Raw genomic sequence first — 15,555 nt, forward strand, 5'->3', positions numbered from 1 at the left:
GGGCAGGAGGGAAATCAAATACCTCCCGCGGACCACACAGGCCGGAGAAGGCCACTCCGTTATCAAACCCCCCTTGCGGGCTTCTCTAGCATCTGGAGCAGAGGTCGTAAGGGTGCTGTCTACTGGAGCTGGGATTGACAGTAGGAACGGCAGCGGATGAACCCACAATGGGCCAACGGTGGCGTCCAAGCTTTTGAAAAAAGCACAGCCGGTGTAGAAGGATTCGGGGCCCCACTACACTTACAAAATGCTCCAAGAAAACCACCATGAACATGATCAGCCAAATAATGCCAGTAGAATGCGACCCGGACTCACCCCGGCGTCATAAGTTGATCGGGACTTGTGATGTTAAGTATATTATCGATGAAGACCCAAAAGAAGAAAAGAAGAAATCTACACCAGGGATAAAACTCATACGAAGAAAAGAAGACTGTCTGAAGATAGCCACATGGAACATTAGAAGTGTAATAAAACCAGGGAAATTAGATAACGTAATATTAGAAATGGGTAGACTACATTTGGACATATTAGGCCTCAGTGAAGTACGATGGAAAGATAATGGTAAATACGAAAAGCAAGGTTCAGTCTTGTATTACTCTGGTAAACCATCAACTGATAAAGACCACTACCATGGCGTGGGTATACTAATAAAAAAAGAACTTAGTAGGTATGTTACAAACTTTGTACCCATTTCAGAGCGGATTATTCTTTTGCAATTGAGTGGACACCCATTTGATGTCAATATCGTACAAGTGTATGCCCCAACAACGGAAAAAGCGAAGAAAAACCCAGAACTCCTTGAAAACTTCTATGGGGAATTGGAGACGGTTCTGAGCTCACTTAAATCTCAACAAGTAACCTTAGTACTGGGAGATATGAATGCAAAGATAGGTAAAGGCTCAGTTGGAAAACATGTAGGTATTTACGGACTAGGAGAAAGAAACTGGACGGGAGACAGGTTAGTGCAATTTTGCATAGAGAAAGATCTTGTGGTGACAAATACTTGGTTTCATCATCCACCTAGACGTTTATATACCTGGACCTCACCTAAGCACAATTCAAAAAATATTGTCCGTAACCAAATCGACTACATACTCATTCCAACAAGATTCCGTAATTCTATCCTGAACGCGAAAACCTTTCCAGGTGCAGATGTTGGCTCTGACCACAATCCCTTAGTAGTAAAACTGAACTTAAAGCTTAAAATTCCAAAAAAGGATAAGGTTAATCCTCATAGAAAAATAGCTATTGATAAACTTAAAGAATAAGAGAAAAAAAGATATAGAGAAAGAAAGAAAGAAACTAGAACTAAAGTAATGACTGACTATAATAACGAACTAAAGAAAATTTTAAATGTAGAAAACATGAATACGAAACAAATCTGGGATATGTTTAAGGATACTACAACTACAGTTAGCAAGGAAGTCCTGGGTCACTGGAAAAAAGAAACTAAATGCCCATGGATAACAAAAGAAATTTTAAACTTGATGGACGAAAGAAGACGGTACAAGGAAATAGACAAAGTAAAATACAGAAACATAGATAATAAAATTAGATCATTAATCAGACGTGAAAGGGATATGTGGCTGGAAGCGAAATGCGCAGAGACAGAGGAGCTAGACCTGAAACACGATAGCTTTAACTTACATAAAAAAGTAAAAGATTTCACTAACACCGGACGCAAACATCTTACTGGTAAAATGACAAATTGCGAAAACAAGTTAATAACGGATATTGATGAGCAAAGAGCAGAATGGGTAAATTATATTAAGAAGCTTTTTAATGACACCAGATTAGAGCCTGGAAATAACCCTGACGAGTATGAGGGTCCCCCAATTGTAAAAGAAGATGTAATGAGAGCCATAAAAATTCTTAAAAGCGGAAAAGCTGTAGGGCCTGATACTTTGCATGGAGAATTACTTCAATTACTAGATGAATTTGGAATGAATATCTTGGTCACATTGTTTAATAAAATATATGATACGGGAGTCCTTCCGGACGATTGGCTTAAGTCCTCCTTCTTGCCAATCCCCAAGAAACCTAACGCTAAAATGTGCAATGAATATAGATTAATCAGTGTAATGAGCCATGTATTAAAAGTTTTTCTTAAAGTATTACACAATAGAATATTTAGTAAGATAGATAGCTACATCAGCGAGACTCAATTTGGCTTTAGAAACGGTCTAGGAACAAAAGAAGCTCTGCTAGCAATCCAAGTACTGGTACAAAATTGTTTGGAACATCAAAAAGATGTATTTTTGTGCTTCATCGATTTCGAAAAGGCATTCGACACTGTAAATCATCAGCTACTTATGGAAGTAATCTATCAAACAGACATTGACGGAAAAGACGCTAGAATTCTTAAGTCAAAGTCAGAAATATAGCCACCGAAGACTTAGAAATACTTAAAGGAGTCCGTCAAGGATGTGTTTTATCCCCAAGTCTTTTCAACGTATATTCTGAAAGTATCTTCTCAGAAGCCTTTGATGGAGTCGATATAGGAATTAAATGTAATAAGAAATATATTAATAATTTAAGATATGCCGACGACACCGTCCTGCTAGCAAATAGTGCTGAAGAATTACAACATCTATTAAACCGTTTAAATTCGAAAATAAATCATTACAAGTTGAAAATTAACATTAGCAAAACTAAATTTATGGTAGTAAGCAAATCTAATACAACTCCACACGTTTTAAGAATAGATAATACACCAATAGAGAAGGTAGAAAAGTATAGGTATTTGGGCTGCTGGCTGAACGAGGACTGGGACATGGAGCAGGAAATACGTGTCAGGGTAGAGATTGCGCGAAACGCCTTTATAAAAATGCAGTCTATATACACTAATAAGGATATCAACCTAAGACTTCGTTGGAGACTTGTAAAGTGCTATGTACTATCAGTGCTCTTCTACGGCTGCGAAACTTGGACTCTGAATAAAGCGATGGAAAAGAAAATAGACGCATTCGAAATGTGGCTATTTAGGCGTATGCTAAAAATATCCTGGACCGATAGAGTTACGAATGTGGAAGTACTAAAAAGAATGGAGAAAAAGTTGGAGGTTTTGGTTACGGTGAAAAATAGGAAAATATCTTATTTTGGACATATATACAGAAATGACAAATATAATATACTACAACTAATATTGGAAGGAAAATTTTATGGCAAGAGGGGAAGGGGAAGAAGGAGGTTCATCTGGCTTGACAATATTAAGAAATGGACGAACGTGAATAACGCAGCCATACTGGCAAGAATGGCCAAGAGCAGAAGAGAGATGGCAAAGGTGGTCGCCGACGTCCGTTAGGGCATGGCAAATAAAGAAGAAGACTACTATAAACATATTTTCGTATCAACTTTTTTGTATAGATACGTCTCTATTTTTCCGGATTCGATTTATCGACTGCGCCAGTCGTATCGAGTATATTTTTTCGGTCATTAATGTTCTTTAAAGTGTGGGGGAGACCGAGGTAAGTTAACACAAAGATAAGTTGACACAGCGTCCATATCTAAATATTATATTTTGTATGCACTACGTACTACATTATAATCTAATTCAATTAAATTGAAAATTACTTGTAACATAACCAGTATCTATAACACCTATAAAGATACAAGATATAGAACTAGAAATGGTGGATGAGATAAAATATCTGGGCGTTACTCTGGATAGAACGCTCAGATACAGAACTCACATCAAGGAGCAGTCGGCAAAAGCCATAAGAACACTGTATCAATGTAAAAGGGCAGTGGGGAAGAATTGGGGGTTGAAGCCGGGAATGATCTACTGGATCTACAAGGCGGTCATACTACCCAGGGTGCTATATGGGGCCGTGGTATGGTGGCACAGGGCCCATATCAAAGAATACCAAAGAGACCTAACCAAAGTACAGAGATTAGCGTGCCTAATGATGACGGGGGCCATGAGAACGACCCCGACACACGCAATGGAGGTAATGCTAGGTTTGAAGCCACTCTGGATTGAGGTAGAGAAAAGAGCCACAGAACAGTGGTACAGAATGAAAGCATGTAAAGAATGGAGAGGAAGCTGCGTAGACAAGAGACACGCGCTGATACAAAGAGAGGCACTATCAAGATTTGAGATGTTGATGGCCAACAACGACCTTATAAAAAGGCAGGAGATATTCGACAAGAAGTACAGGGTACATATAGGAGAGAGAGACAACTGGAAAGTGGAAGTCAGACACCCAACGACAATCTGCTTCACGGATGGCTCGAGAAGAAGCTCAACGAAACTAGCAGGAGCGGGCATTGTGATCCCTAAACTGGGAGAAACAGTATCAATATCACTGGGTAGATATGCTAGCGTATTCCAAGCTGAGGTATGTGCAATAGCGCACTGTGCACGTATAATCAAAGAGAGTGTAAAGCAAGAGGGTGCTGTTGTAATATACACCGACAGCCAGGCAGCACTGAAGGCACTGAAGAAAATATCAGTCACCTCCGCTCTCGTGAGAGAATGTAGAGAGGAGCTAAACTCGATAGGCGAACAAAGAAGGGTTACGGTAGCATGGGTGCCGGGGCACCAGGGAGTAACAGGAAACGAGAGAGCAGACGAGCTGGCGAGGATAGGGGCGGAGACGGAGTACATGGGTCCGGAACCGGCTCTGCCTATGTCAGCGGATGTCACGAAGGGAGTCATAGAAAAGGTAAAAGAACTGGAAGCACAGAGAGAATGGGAAGAAGAGACCAGCTGCAGACAGTCTAAGATGATGGTCAAGGGCATTGATCACAAAAGAACCAGGTATCTTCTGAAACTAGGTAAGAGCAGTCTGAGAATACTGACAGGTATCATTACTGGTCACAATACTCTCAACAGACATCTCAAGGTAATGAAAATAAACAGAGACGCCTCCTGTCCACACTGTGGTAAGGAGGAAACTAGCTTCCATCTACTAGCAGAATGTATCATGTATGCGGCACTGCGATATAATACATTCGGTAGAGACTCACTAGTAGAAAACGAACTAAAGGACGTCGAACTTAAAGATGTCCTTCTGTTCTGCAGGAAAACAAGAAGATTTGAGGAGATTGGTATGGGAATGCCGCCGGGACAGTAACCTGCAGCTCCAACTTCAGGGAATTGGGCTGAATGAACGCAGCACGCGATCGACAGCCCGCCTGCTTCCGGCCGGGCGTCCCTACACTACATCTACACTACATCTAACCAGTATCTTGACTCAGCATACTAAGTCCAACATTGTAAGACTATATGACGGTTTTAAATGGGTACAATATTTCAAATATGTATATTTATATATATATATATATATATATATATATATATATATATATATATATATATATATATATATATATATATATATATATATATATATGTGTATGTATGTATATAGATAGATAGAATGTATATATAATATATGTTTGTATTTATTATAATACTATGTATTTATGCATGTTTATTTATAATAGTAGTGTTTAGATAGGGACTTTTATCTCTCTGTACTGATTTTCTTTTCCGCACCAATTGTAAGTTTCTGTTTGGCCCAATGGTTGACTGGTAGAGAATGCCTTAAGGCATTAAGTCCGCCATTTGTACTTTTTTTGTATTGTGCAATAAAGGTTAAATAAATAAATAAGTAAAAAAAATTAGTAAATTTATTTGGAATCCGAAATGAAATGAAATCTGAAAGTCCAAAATAATGTCTCCCCCTACCCCTCCTTTTAACTTTTAGCAGCTGCTCCCCTCCCCCTTTCCCCTCTTGGTGTCGCCCATGGTTATGTTTTTTCCGCCAAAAAGACATTCAGACCGGAATTCTTTTTTTACTTTTTTATTCTTAGAAATTTTCATTTATTTAGTTTATTTGTCCGAGTAGGTAAACGTATTCAGTATTCAGTATTTATTTCTTGCAAACCATGGTACATATTTAGTTCTTATACATATCATATGGTATCACATGGGACCCTGAATAGGGTATAGCAAATATTAGATATTCTAACTCTCTTAAATATCTGAAGATACTTAATATTATTATTAAATAGTACAATCTTTAAACAGCTTAAACTAATAACATTAGATTATACTTAACGAGATAGTAGGTATGAGTATTATATATGTATGTGCATTACGTGTCAGTGTGCCATATGGGTCTGAAAGTTATGATTTTTTCTCTTCTATGAATTCTGCTATTGAATAGTATGCTTTTTTTATTAAATGATGCTTCAACTTTGTTTCAAATAAATGGTAATTTTCCTCTAATTTAATTAAACTAGGGATATTGTTGTAAATTTGTATGGATGTGTAGTATGGGCCTTTTTTGAAAATATCAACTTTTGGTTCCGGTAGAATTAAATCAAGTTTACGGCGGGGGTTTTTATTGAATTTGAACAAGTCGATATTTTTACGAACAAAAGTAGCGGATTCTAAAATGCAAATTGACGGAAAAGTTAAAACTCCTAATCTAATAAAATGTGGTTTGCAGCTACATGTCTGTTTAATATTGACTATTATTCGGATGCACTTTTTCTGCATGACAAAGGCATCATGTGCATCAGTACTATGTCCCCACAATAAAACACCATAGCGTAATAATGAATGCGCATAACCGTAGTACGCTGTAAGCGCACATGTTTCGTTTGTGTTAGATTTCAGTACGCTTAAGGCAAAAACAAATGATGAAAGTTTGTTTTTGAGTACTGCTACGTGCCTTTTCCAATCTAGGTGAGTGTCAATGGTGATGCCTAAAAGCGAGAAATTCGATACTTCTTCAATATTTAATTGTTTTGCTATATTACTTATGTCTATTGCGCGTTTTTGGTGCGGTCTGAACTGCATAATTTTAGTTTTTTTGCTATTAATTTCAAGGTTGTGATCTTTTAACCAGCTGACCATTTTGATGTATGTTTCTGTTATATTTTTGTAGGCGTCGTTACTCGTGGGGCTTTTGAAAAGGAGTGAAACATCATCGGCAAACATTATACACTTGTGCTCTGTAATTCGTGGTAGATCGTTGATGTATATTACGAAAAGAACACAACCGAGCACGCTGCCCTGAGGAATTGAATTGTTAATAGATATGACATTCGATTTGTATGTTTGTAACTGACGCATTTCATCTCTGTAATATTCTATTTGGACATACTGTTTTCTGTTATTTAAATATAATTTTAACCAATTAAGGGCCGGACCGCGAATACCAATGTTGTTGAGTTTTTGAAGTAAGATGGGATGTGATACCCTATCATATGCCTTAGACATATCTAGTAACAATCCAACCCCATAGGTTTTATCTCGTAAATGCTCCAATACTGTTTGAATGTAGTTATAAACTGCAAGTGTGGTTGAACTGTGTTTTCGAAAGCCAAACTGGTTTTTATGTATGAGTTGAAATTTTTCTATGTAGTTATATATACGGTTTGCAACACATTTTTCAAATATTTTTGATACAGTGGGAAGTACTGCGATGGGTCGGTATTGACTGGTATTGTTTTTTTCTCCCGTTTTTTTATATATAGGTCTTATTTTAGCGATTTTAAGTCTTTCCGGAAAGCAGCTTTCATCCAGCGATTGGTTAATTAGCCTAGTTAGGGGTATGGTAAGTTCGTTCACACATGCTTTAATTAAAACGGCAGGTATTTCATCATGGCCACAGCTGAATTTATTTGGCAGGTTAAGTATAATATTTCGGACTTCTTCCTCTGTAGCAGGATATATGTATATATCTCTCTATTGGAAACTCTTAATTTAATATTATTCGGCTGTTTTTTTGCGGCATGTTTCCCTGTTATTTCTTTTATAAAATTCCACATAGTTTTGGTCTTGTTTTTAGATTTGTCTATGGCTTTTATGTATCTCATTCTTTTGGCTTGTTTTACACAGTTTTTAAGGGTTTTTGTTATTATTTTGTAATGTTTTGTTAAAATGGAATTGTTTGATTGATTTACTAATATTTTGAATAACCTTTTGTTCTTACATGACTTTTTTATTCCAGTTGTCAGCCAGCTGTTGTTTTTTAGTTTTTGTTTGATACGTTTATAAGGTATATGCGTGTTTAACAGTAGTTGTAATAATTTTTCAAACTCATTGTAGTTTTCATTTATATTTTGACAATTATTTATTTGTTTATTCCAATCAACCTGATTAAGCGCGCATTTAAATGATGTTATATTCACAGCAGAAAAGTTCCGTTTTAGAATATATTTGTTAGAGTGATTGTTGTCAAGATATGTAATTTCTTCGAATTCATATTGCAAGCATTTGTGGTCTGATATGCCTTTATCCTCAACTGTTAGTTTGTAATTTTTACTATTTGTAAATAGAAAATCTATGCAAGTCGAACTGGTAGTAGTCTCTCGAGTTGGCTCATTTACAATTTGACGGAGGTTACATTCAAGCATCATGTTTACTAGCCTATGATAATGATTTGAGTTATTAAATTTATTTATGTTAAAATCTCCTGTAATAACAATGTTTTTATGACGTTTCGATTTTAGCTTAGATAATAACCGATTTAATACATCAAAGAAGGTCTCAATGTCACGGTCTGCTCTATAAATAGTTATTATAATGAGATCAGATTTCAACTCTATTGCACAACATTCAATTACTAATTCTATTGACAAGTTTGCATAGTCGGGTCGCTCCTTGTATGGGATATCTTGTCGTAATAATATTAGTACTCCTCCACCTTTGTGATTAGGACGATTGTAACTTGCTGCAGCCACATATCCCTCTACTTGCACTGCATCTTTCTGTTCTTCTGAAATCCAAGTTTCTGTGAGGCACAATATTTGATATGGGTGGTCCTGAAGGAGAGTTTCTATTACATGGATCTTATTTTTAATGCTTTGGACATTCTGTACGAATAACTGCAAATTAGTTTCGAAAGGAGTGGTGCCCTGTAGCACTTTCTACAAGGGTCGTATTTTCTATCTTGCTTCATTTGACCATAAAAATATATTTTAAATCCTGTCACCTTTTTGCACTCTCTTTTTCGTTGTAGAATTACCCACCCACATATTGAACCGCTATTACAATATTTGTTTTGCGACATCGGCGAGCTATTCACAGAGAACGTGTTGAGTTGCCTAGAAGACAGAGGACCCCATAGTCAGTGCGTTCTCAACATTTGCATTCTTGGATCGTAAGTGACATTGTTATAGCTTTAGATGTGAACAAGTCTACCGCATCATAGTTAATAACTTATTTTTATAAACTTATTGCACAAAACAAATAATCTTACAGCACAAAAGGCGGACTTAGTGCCATAAGGCATTCTCTACCAGTCAACCTAGTAACCTTACTTATGTAGCGAGAAGATAATCGACATTTCATAACCAAAATAATTTAATAACGATGCCTTATGCCGCATCTACGTATGCGACAACCCAAGAAACTAACCCAGAAATTGTACTTTTCTGTTTGTTCTGGAATCTGTTGCCACTTTTTAAATTCCTAATACCATCCAAAAACTTCAGTTTTTAATTTGTTGTATGAACCGACAGCAAGGATCTTGGTCGTCGATTAGGAGGTACTCAGGTTATTGACATAAAGAAAATCAATTTCATTTTTGTGATCTGATAGTTATTGCTAGTTTATGTCAGAAACGAACTTCTACTAGAAAAATAAGGAAAGTTCATTATTTATTTCGAACAATTAACAATTAGAGTAAAAGAGAATTAGAGTAAAATGTAAATATAGGTACAATAGAAACTTAAACTAATTAAAAACTAAAAATCTATATCCCTGGGGCATAGTGCCAAAGATACTGGCAGCATTTCCTCGCTGAATCGCAACGCTTATTCGTTGAGCGAGGAAACTGTCAGCTCTTTTGTCCCCTGTTACGTCAACCAGCCGTTTGGCCAAATCATTAAAGACGCTCTGAGCTCCCGGGCTCCACGGACCGAGGCTGAAGGCGAGGGTGGTTTGTGAATTGGCGTCGAGACCCCCATATTTCCGCCTTTTGTTGGCCTCGGCAGCCTGTCGACACAGGTCGTGTCCCACACCAACACTCGTCCCATCCTCCACGGTATCAGTGACATACCATCAGGTCTCTTGTCATCGTCCCGGGCTATCCCGGCCCTTGACGGTGACAAGAGACCTGCGGATAATGTCATTGAGCGCGGCGTGACGTGACAATCGCCCCGCGCTTCGCTGGCAAGACAGACCATGACGCCCCCGCTCGTCCACGTCACTCCCACATTGGCATTTTTGCAGTGCACAGATTGATAGCGCAGGCGCAGCCCAACTGCGACACGGAGGGTGTTTCCATCTAGATGAGTGCCAGTATTGGGAGAGGGATATGCGTTGAGCCAGTGGCCAGCCTCCCTAGAACCAACTGCGATCAAACGAGCGCGTTCAGCTCCTTCGCTGTTATCTAGACATGTGGTATAAGTTAATTTCGATAAAGCATCGTCCCAGTTTCTCTGTGATTTTGGATTATTAGGAGGGTCATGTCAGCCAGGCATTTCTAGCATCGTTCAGGTCTGAGATCTCAAAGTTTGTGGGTAAAGCCCTTAGGAAAGTTAGTTTAGAACTGAGATCGTACACCGAGTCGACTTGCTACCAGAAAATCAAGTTAAGTTATCTTATTGTTAGAACTGCGATCATAAACACAACCTACTTGGTAACAGAAAACAGGTTAGGTTGTCTTAGAACTGCGATTATTAACATAACCGTCTTGCTTGCAGAAAAACAGATCCCATCCCAGTCAAAACTAGTTTTCACCAAGGCGCTTCGGAAAACTAGTTTTCATTTGTATTTCAAATTCATTGTAAGCTAAAACTACTGTGATAATTTTTAAATTATCATTATTTATAAAAAAAATTAAAGACTCTCCTTCCAAAGCGGGGAAACTCTACACAAGCCGAATTTTATTATAAAATTAATTTTTAGACTGTAGTTATGTTTATTCACCAAATAATCTTAGATCTAATTCATCAGTAGGTATTTAGCAAAACAAGAATACTTAATTTCTATCAAAAATCACAATTAAACGCCTCAACCGAGGTCATTATCTCTGTATCATAGATCATTGATCGGGTCGCCACTTTCCCGAATGAAGGTTGAGGAGGCGATGGCTGAAATATACGTCATACTCTTGAACAGTTGCTGTTTGTGGAGACCGGTCTGTTTAAGCTAAATCTAAATTATATTTAGTAACTTTATTTTTTAGTTAGATAATTACCTCATTCGGTTCTCGTATGTTTCTTTTATCTTAATCAATGTTTTAATTATACAGGATTTTGAGTTTTGGAGACCCTATACATCTCTAAGGATAATTTGATAAACTATATATTTTTTAGGGTGCCCTATTGATTTTCCGACAAACAATACGCCGATTTTCGATTCGCCGACAACGATTCGCAGACGGGCTCTTTGGCCGAGTAACGATTGGCAGAATGTCATAACGCATAATAGTCGTTTGCACGAGTAGTCAATACGCAGAACATTGATACGCATATTTACGTTTCGTAGAATAATCATTTAGTAACTCTCACAATTACCCGAGAAACTAATTGGTCGAAACACAATAGGTCGAATAATCATTTGGCATATTGATTAACAAAACTTCGCTCTTATTTATGGCTAGACTAGGACATTACTAACCTACAAAACAACTTTCAGTTTGAGTCTGATAAACATGGTTTTGATATATTTAATTACATGCAATTTGCTACTGAGAGCATCGCTTACTTACTCAATACCTACAATATTTACAATACTTATTATACCTAATTTATTTTATATTTATCCAAGTACTCCTTAATACGATAAAAACATTTTCTTGCAACCGGTTTGTCAACTTAATTTTAAAAGATTTATTTTCAAATTTGATTTCATCAGGTAAATTGTTATACAGGGCTATGTACATGTTATAGCAGTTTTTCTTATAAATGTAACAGCGGCAAGGAGGACGATGCACTAGATTTTTGTATTGTGCCCTCGTATGTTTCGTACTTGGCTCACAACGGTATGTAAAATAGTTAGGGTTCTTCTTAGCAAATAGACAGGCTTCTTTTATATATTGACACGGGAGTGGTAATATTTTTAATTTCCTGAACTGTGGCTCGCAACTTCCCATGAACCTAGTATTTTCTAAAGCTCAGATACACCTTTCTTTTAATATAAAGGCTCGCTCTATATCTGTGAAATTTCCCCAAAAAACTAAACCATAGCCTAGCACTGATGATACGTATCCATGATACGCCAACATCGCCGCTTCTAATGAGACTGTTTGTCTCAGTCGTTTTAGAGCAAAGACAAACTTGTTCAACTTCTTACAAATGTGGTCTACTTGATATTTCCAATTTAAATGCTTGTCAATATTAAATCCTAAAAATATACTAAAAATTTATAATTGTCTACTAACTCTACCTTGGCGTTATCATATCTAACAGCTTTTCAGCATAATTACAAAATTTCATTGCTTTGTCATGTCTATGTTGATATGCAATTTATTTCTTTTGAACCAGGCAACGGCGTCTGTTAAGATTTTGTTTACATTGGCCTCAAGAGGATTTTTATTGTCTCCTTTTATTACTAGGGTAGTATCATCGGGAAATATAATACAGTCCTGACTAATACAGCTAGGAAAGTCGTTAATATAACATTAAGCATTTACTTAATACTAAGTTGTAGGGAATGGAATGAGACGCCAAGTGGTAACCAGTGGCTTATTGGTTTTTAACTTACACGTTAATGGCCTAGCTATAAGGAAGGCGGTACGCTGCGGCGTTCTCACCCCTTGCTCGGTCCCTCAGAGATGTCCACTGCATAGACTAAAGGTCAACCGAATATGAAGCTTAGGGACGTAGTGACGTTTCTCAACCCGTGCTCATTTGCTGGTTCACCTTAGTTGGTAGTTTAGAAGATCGTTTCGTAGTTTTAATAAATTCATTAATTTCTTTATTTTACATTATATCATAACTCTGGTCCCCATCGGAACTTACAAAAACTCAGGAGAGTTCACATAATCACTATTCATGCATTCTTAGACATTAGGACTTAATTACGCAACAAGACAGCGTCTACCCGCTTAAGGCCACTCTCCCCTATGTTAAAAAGCGGCCAAGTGCGAGTCGGACTCGCGCATGAAGGGTTCCGTACCATTTGAGACGTATTAAAAAAAAATCTACTTGCTAGATCTTGTTCAACATTTTACCACTTTGGACACATATTTTACCACTTTGGAAGTGTCTCTCGCGCAAACTATTCAGTTTAGAAAAAAATGGTATTAGGAACCTATATATCATTTTTGAAGACCTATCCATAGATACCGTACACGTATGGGTTTGATGGAAAAAAAAAATATTTTTATTTTATGACGTATGAAAAAAACTACTTACTAGATCTCGTTCAAACCAATTTTCGGTAGAAGTTTGCATGGTAATGTATATCATATATTTTTTTTAGATTTTTCATTCTGTTATTTTAGAAGTTACAGGGGGGGGGGGGGGGCCCACATTTTTTCACTTTAGAAGTGTCTCTCGCGTAAACTATTCAGTTTAGAAAAAAATGATATTAGGAACCTAAATATCATTTTTCAAGACCTATCCATAGATACTCCACACGTATGGGTTTGATGAAAAAAGATTTTTTGAGTTTCAGTTCTAAGTATCGGGAACCCCCAAAATTTATTGTTTTTTTCTATTTTTGTGTGAACATCTTAATGCGGTTCATAGAATACATCCACTTTCTAAGTTTGAACGGTATAGCTCTTATAGTTTCGGAAAAAAGTGGCTGTGACAGAATCGGGCAGACAGACGGACATGACGAATCTATAAGGGTTCCGTTTTTTGCCATTTGGCTACGGAACCCTAAAAATTACCTAATTATATTTTGATATTATTTATCTTCTTGAGGTTTTTAGAATGAAATAGTCTATAATTTCAATTTAATCGATACCATTTTTGTAACACATTAATCTAACGACTTCTTCAATTGTTGTGTCTCAGATACTTCTATCTATATCCGTAAAGGATGGCGAGCGCGATGTCCGGACACGGCGACGCGTCGGACGTGGTGATGTCGGGCCTGTCGGGCCGCCTGCCCGAGTCCGACAACATCGAGGAGTTTGCGCAGCAGCTGTTCGCCGGCGTGGACCTGGTCACCGACGACGGCCGCCGCTGGACGCCGGGTGAGCATGAGCATGCATTTCATGATGACATGGTAATAGTGACTGCCTATCCAAGTGCGGCAGCATCGAGGAATTTGTGCGCAGCTGTTTGCCAGCGTAGACCTCTTCACCGCCGATGACTGCCGCTGGACGCCGGTGAACTCTATTTTTTGCGCCCAGATGTAGTTTGCATTTGCGATGATCTCGTGGAGCGGCCGCTGCTCCTGCACCACAATTTCATGTGAGCTGTCTTTTAACAAGCAGCTAACATCGACATGATTAAATTGCCTTCTATGATAAATAAAGATATATTGATCTTTTTTTTAAATTTTACAGCTATTTACTTACATCTATTTAAAAAAAAAAGGTAATATTTGGGTGCAGGCAGGTCAGGGTTGCCTGAACGGAGCGGCAAACTGAAGAGCCTGGCGCACTTCGACGCGGCCTTCTTCGGCGTGCACGCCAAGCAAGCGAATTTTATGGACCCGCAGCTGCGCCTGCTGCTGGAGGTGACGCACGAGGCACTCGTGGACGCTGGCCTCTGCCCCGCCGAGCTGCGCGGCTCCCGGACTGGCGTTTACGTAGGCGCGACCGTCTCAGAGTCCGAGGATCAGTGGAACGCAGACGCGGACAATATCACCGGTTACGCAGCAACTGGTTGTGCCCGCGGCATGTTTGCTAACCGGGTATCCTACACGTTTGACTTCAAGGGGCCGTCGTTCAGTCTTGATTCCGGTTGTGCCAGTTCTATGTTCGCCCTGGTGCAGGCCGTAGATGCCATCCGAAATGGTCACTGCGACGCTGCCGTGGTCGCCGGTACAAACGTCTGCCTTAACCCGCACATAGCCTTAAACTTTCATCGGCTGAAGATGTTATCACAGGATGGACGTTGCGCCGCTTTTGACGCTAGCGGTCGTGGCTACGTACGCGCCGAAGCTGTGGTTGCCGTGTTGCTGCAGCGCCGACGAGACGCGCGCCGCGTGTACTGCGAGGTGCGCGGTGCGAGCATGAACAACGACGGCTACAAGACGAGGGGCATCACACACCCCGCCGGAGCGATGCAACGCCGACTCGCCAATGAGACTTTCGAGAAGGCAAACCTGCAACCGCAGGATGTCGTCTACGTGGAAGCGCACGGCACCGGCACAAAGGTATGTAGTTTACTACTTATATGTAGATGTTCGATGCAATGCACCTTAACAACGCACAACGCAATGCAACGCCGGGTGCATTTGATTAATTAACATTAACATAATTTTCATAATCATATTTTTTTTTGAGAATCAAACAATCTTAAAATAAACATATGAGCAACTTAGCTAATAGCTACTCATTGATTTCGTTATAGACGTATAGTTTCCTCATTTTAAATTTCGATGTACAATTGAATAAAAATAGTGTAAACTTACAGAATACATAACAAAAGCGTAAATGTATATAAATATATACATGCGCGCCC

The 15,555-nt window shown here is 38.6% G+C and overlaps 1 protein-coding gene and 1 pseudogene across 1 annotated transcript; both read left to right on the plus strand.

Moving 5' to 3' along the window:
• Positions 1–266: 266 nt before the first annotated feature.
• Positions 267–10,254, plus strand: LOC133531320 (uncharacterized). The gene is made up of 3 exons (XM_061869456.1): positions 267–639; positions 3,589–4,779; positions 10,196–10,254. Exons 1-3 carry the CDS (start codon positions 267–269, stop codon positions 10,252–10,254), a joined length of 1,623 nt encoding a protein of 540 aa, XP_061725440.1.
• Positions 10,255–13,437: 3,183 nt separating this feature from the next.
• The window catches only part of LOC133531421 (fatty acid synthase-like), a 29,608-nt pseudogene continuing 27,490 nt past the window's right edge, over positions 13,438–15,555 (plus strand).

Source organism: Cydia pomonella, chromosome 25, assembly GCF_033807575.1.
Source record: "Cydia pomonella isolate Wapato2018A chromosome 25, ilCydPomo1, whole genome shotgun sequence".
In the NCBI taxonomy this organism is placed as follows: Eukaryota; Metazoa; Arthropoda; class Insecta; order Lepidoptera; family Tortricidae; genus Cydia; species Cydia pomonella.

What these genes read in the sequence shown, in the direction of transcription:
- LOC133531320 (XM_061869456.1), top strand. Translation starts at nt 267, where the DNA reads ATGAACATGATCAGCCAAATAATGCCAGTAGAATGCGACCCGGACTCA. An exon ending in AGACCACTACCATGGCGTGG is followed by an intron (nt 640 to 3,588) that starts GTATACTAATAA and finishes TAACATAACCAG; the next exon opens with TATCTATAACACCTATAAAG. An exon ending in CAGGTATCTTCTGAAACTAG is followed by an intron (nt 4,780 to 10,195) that starts GTAAGAGCAGTC and finishes GCATTTTTGCAG; the next exon opens with TGCACAGATTGATAGCGCAG.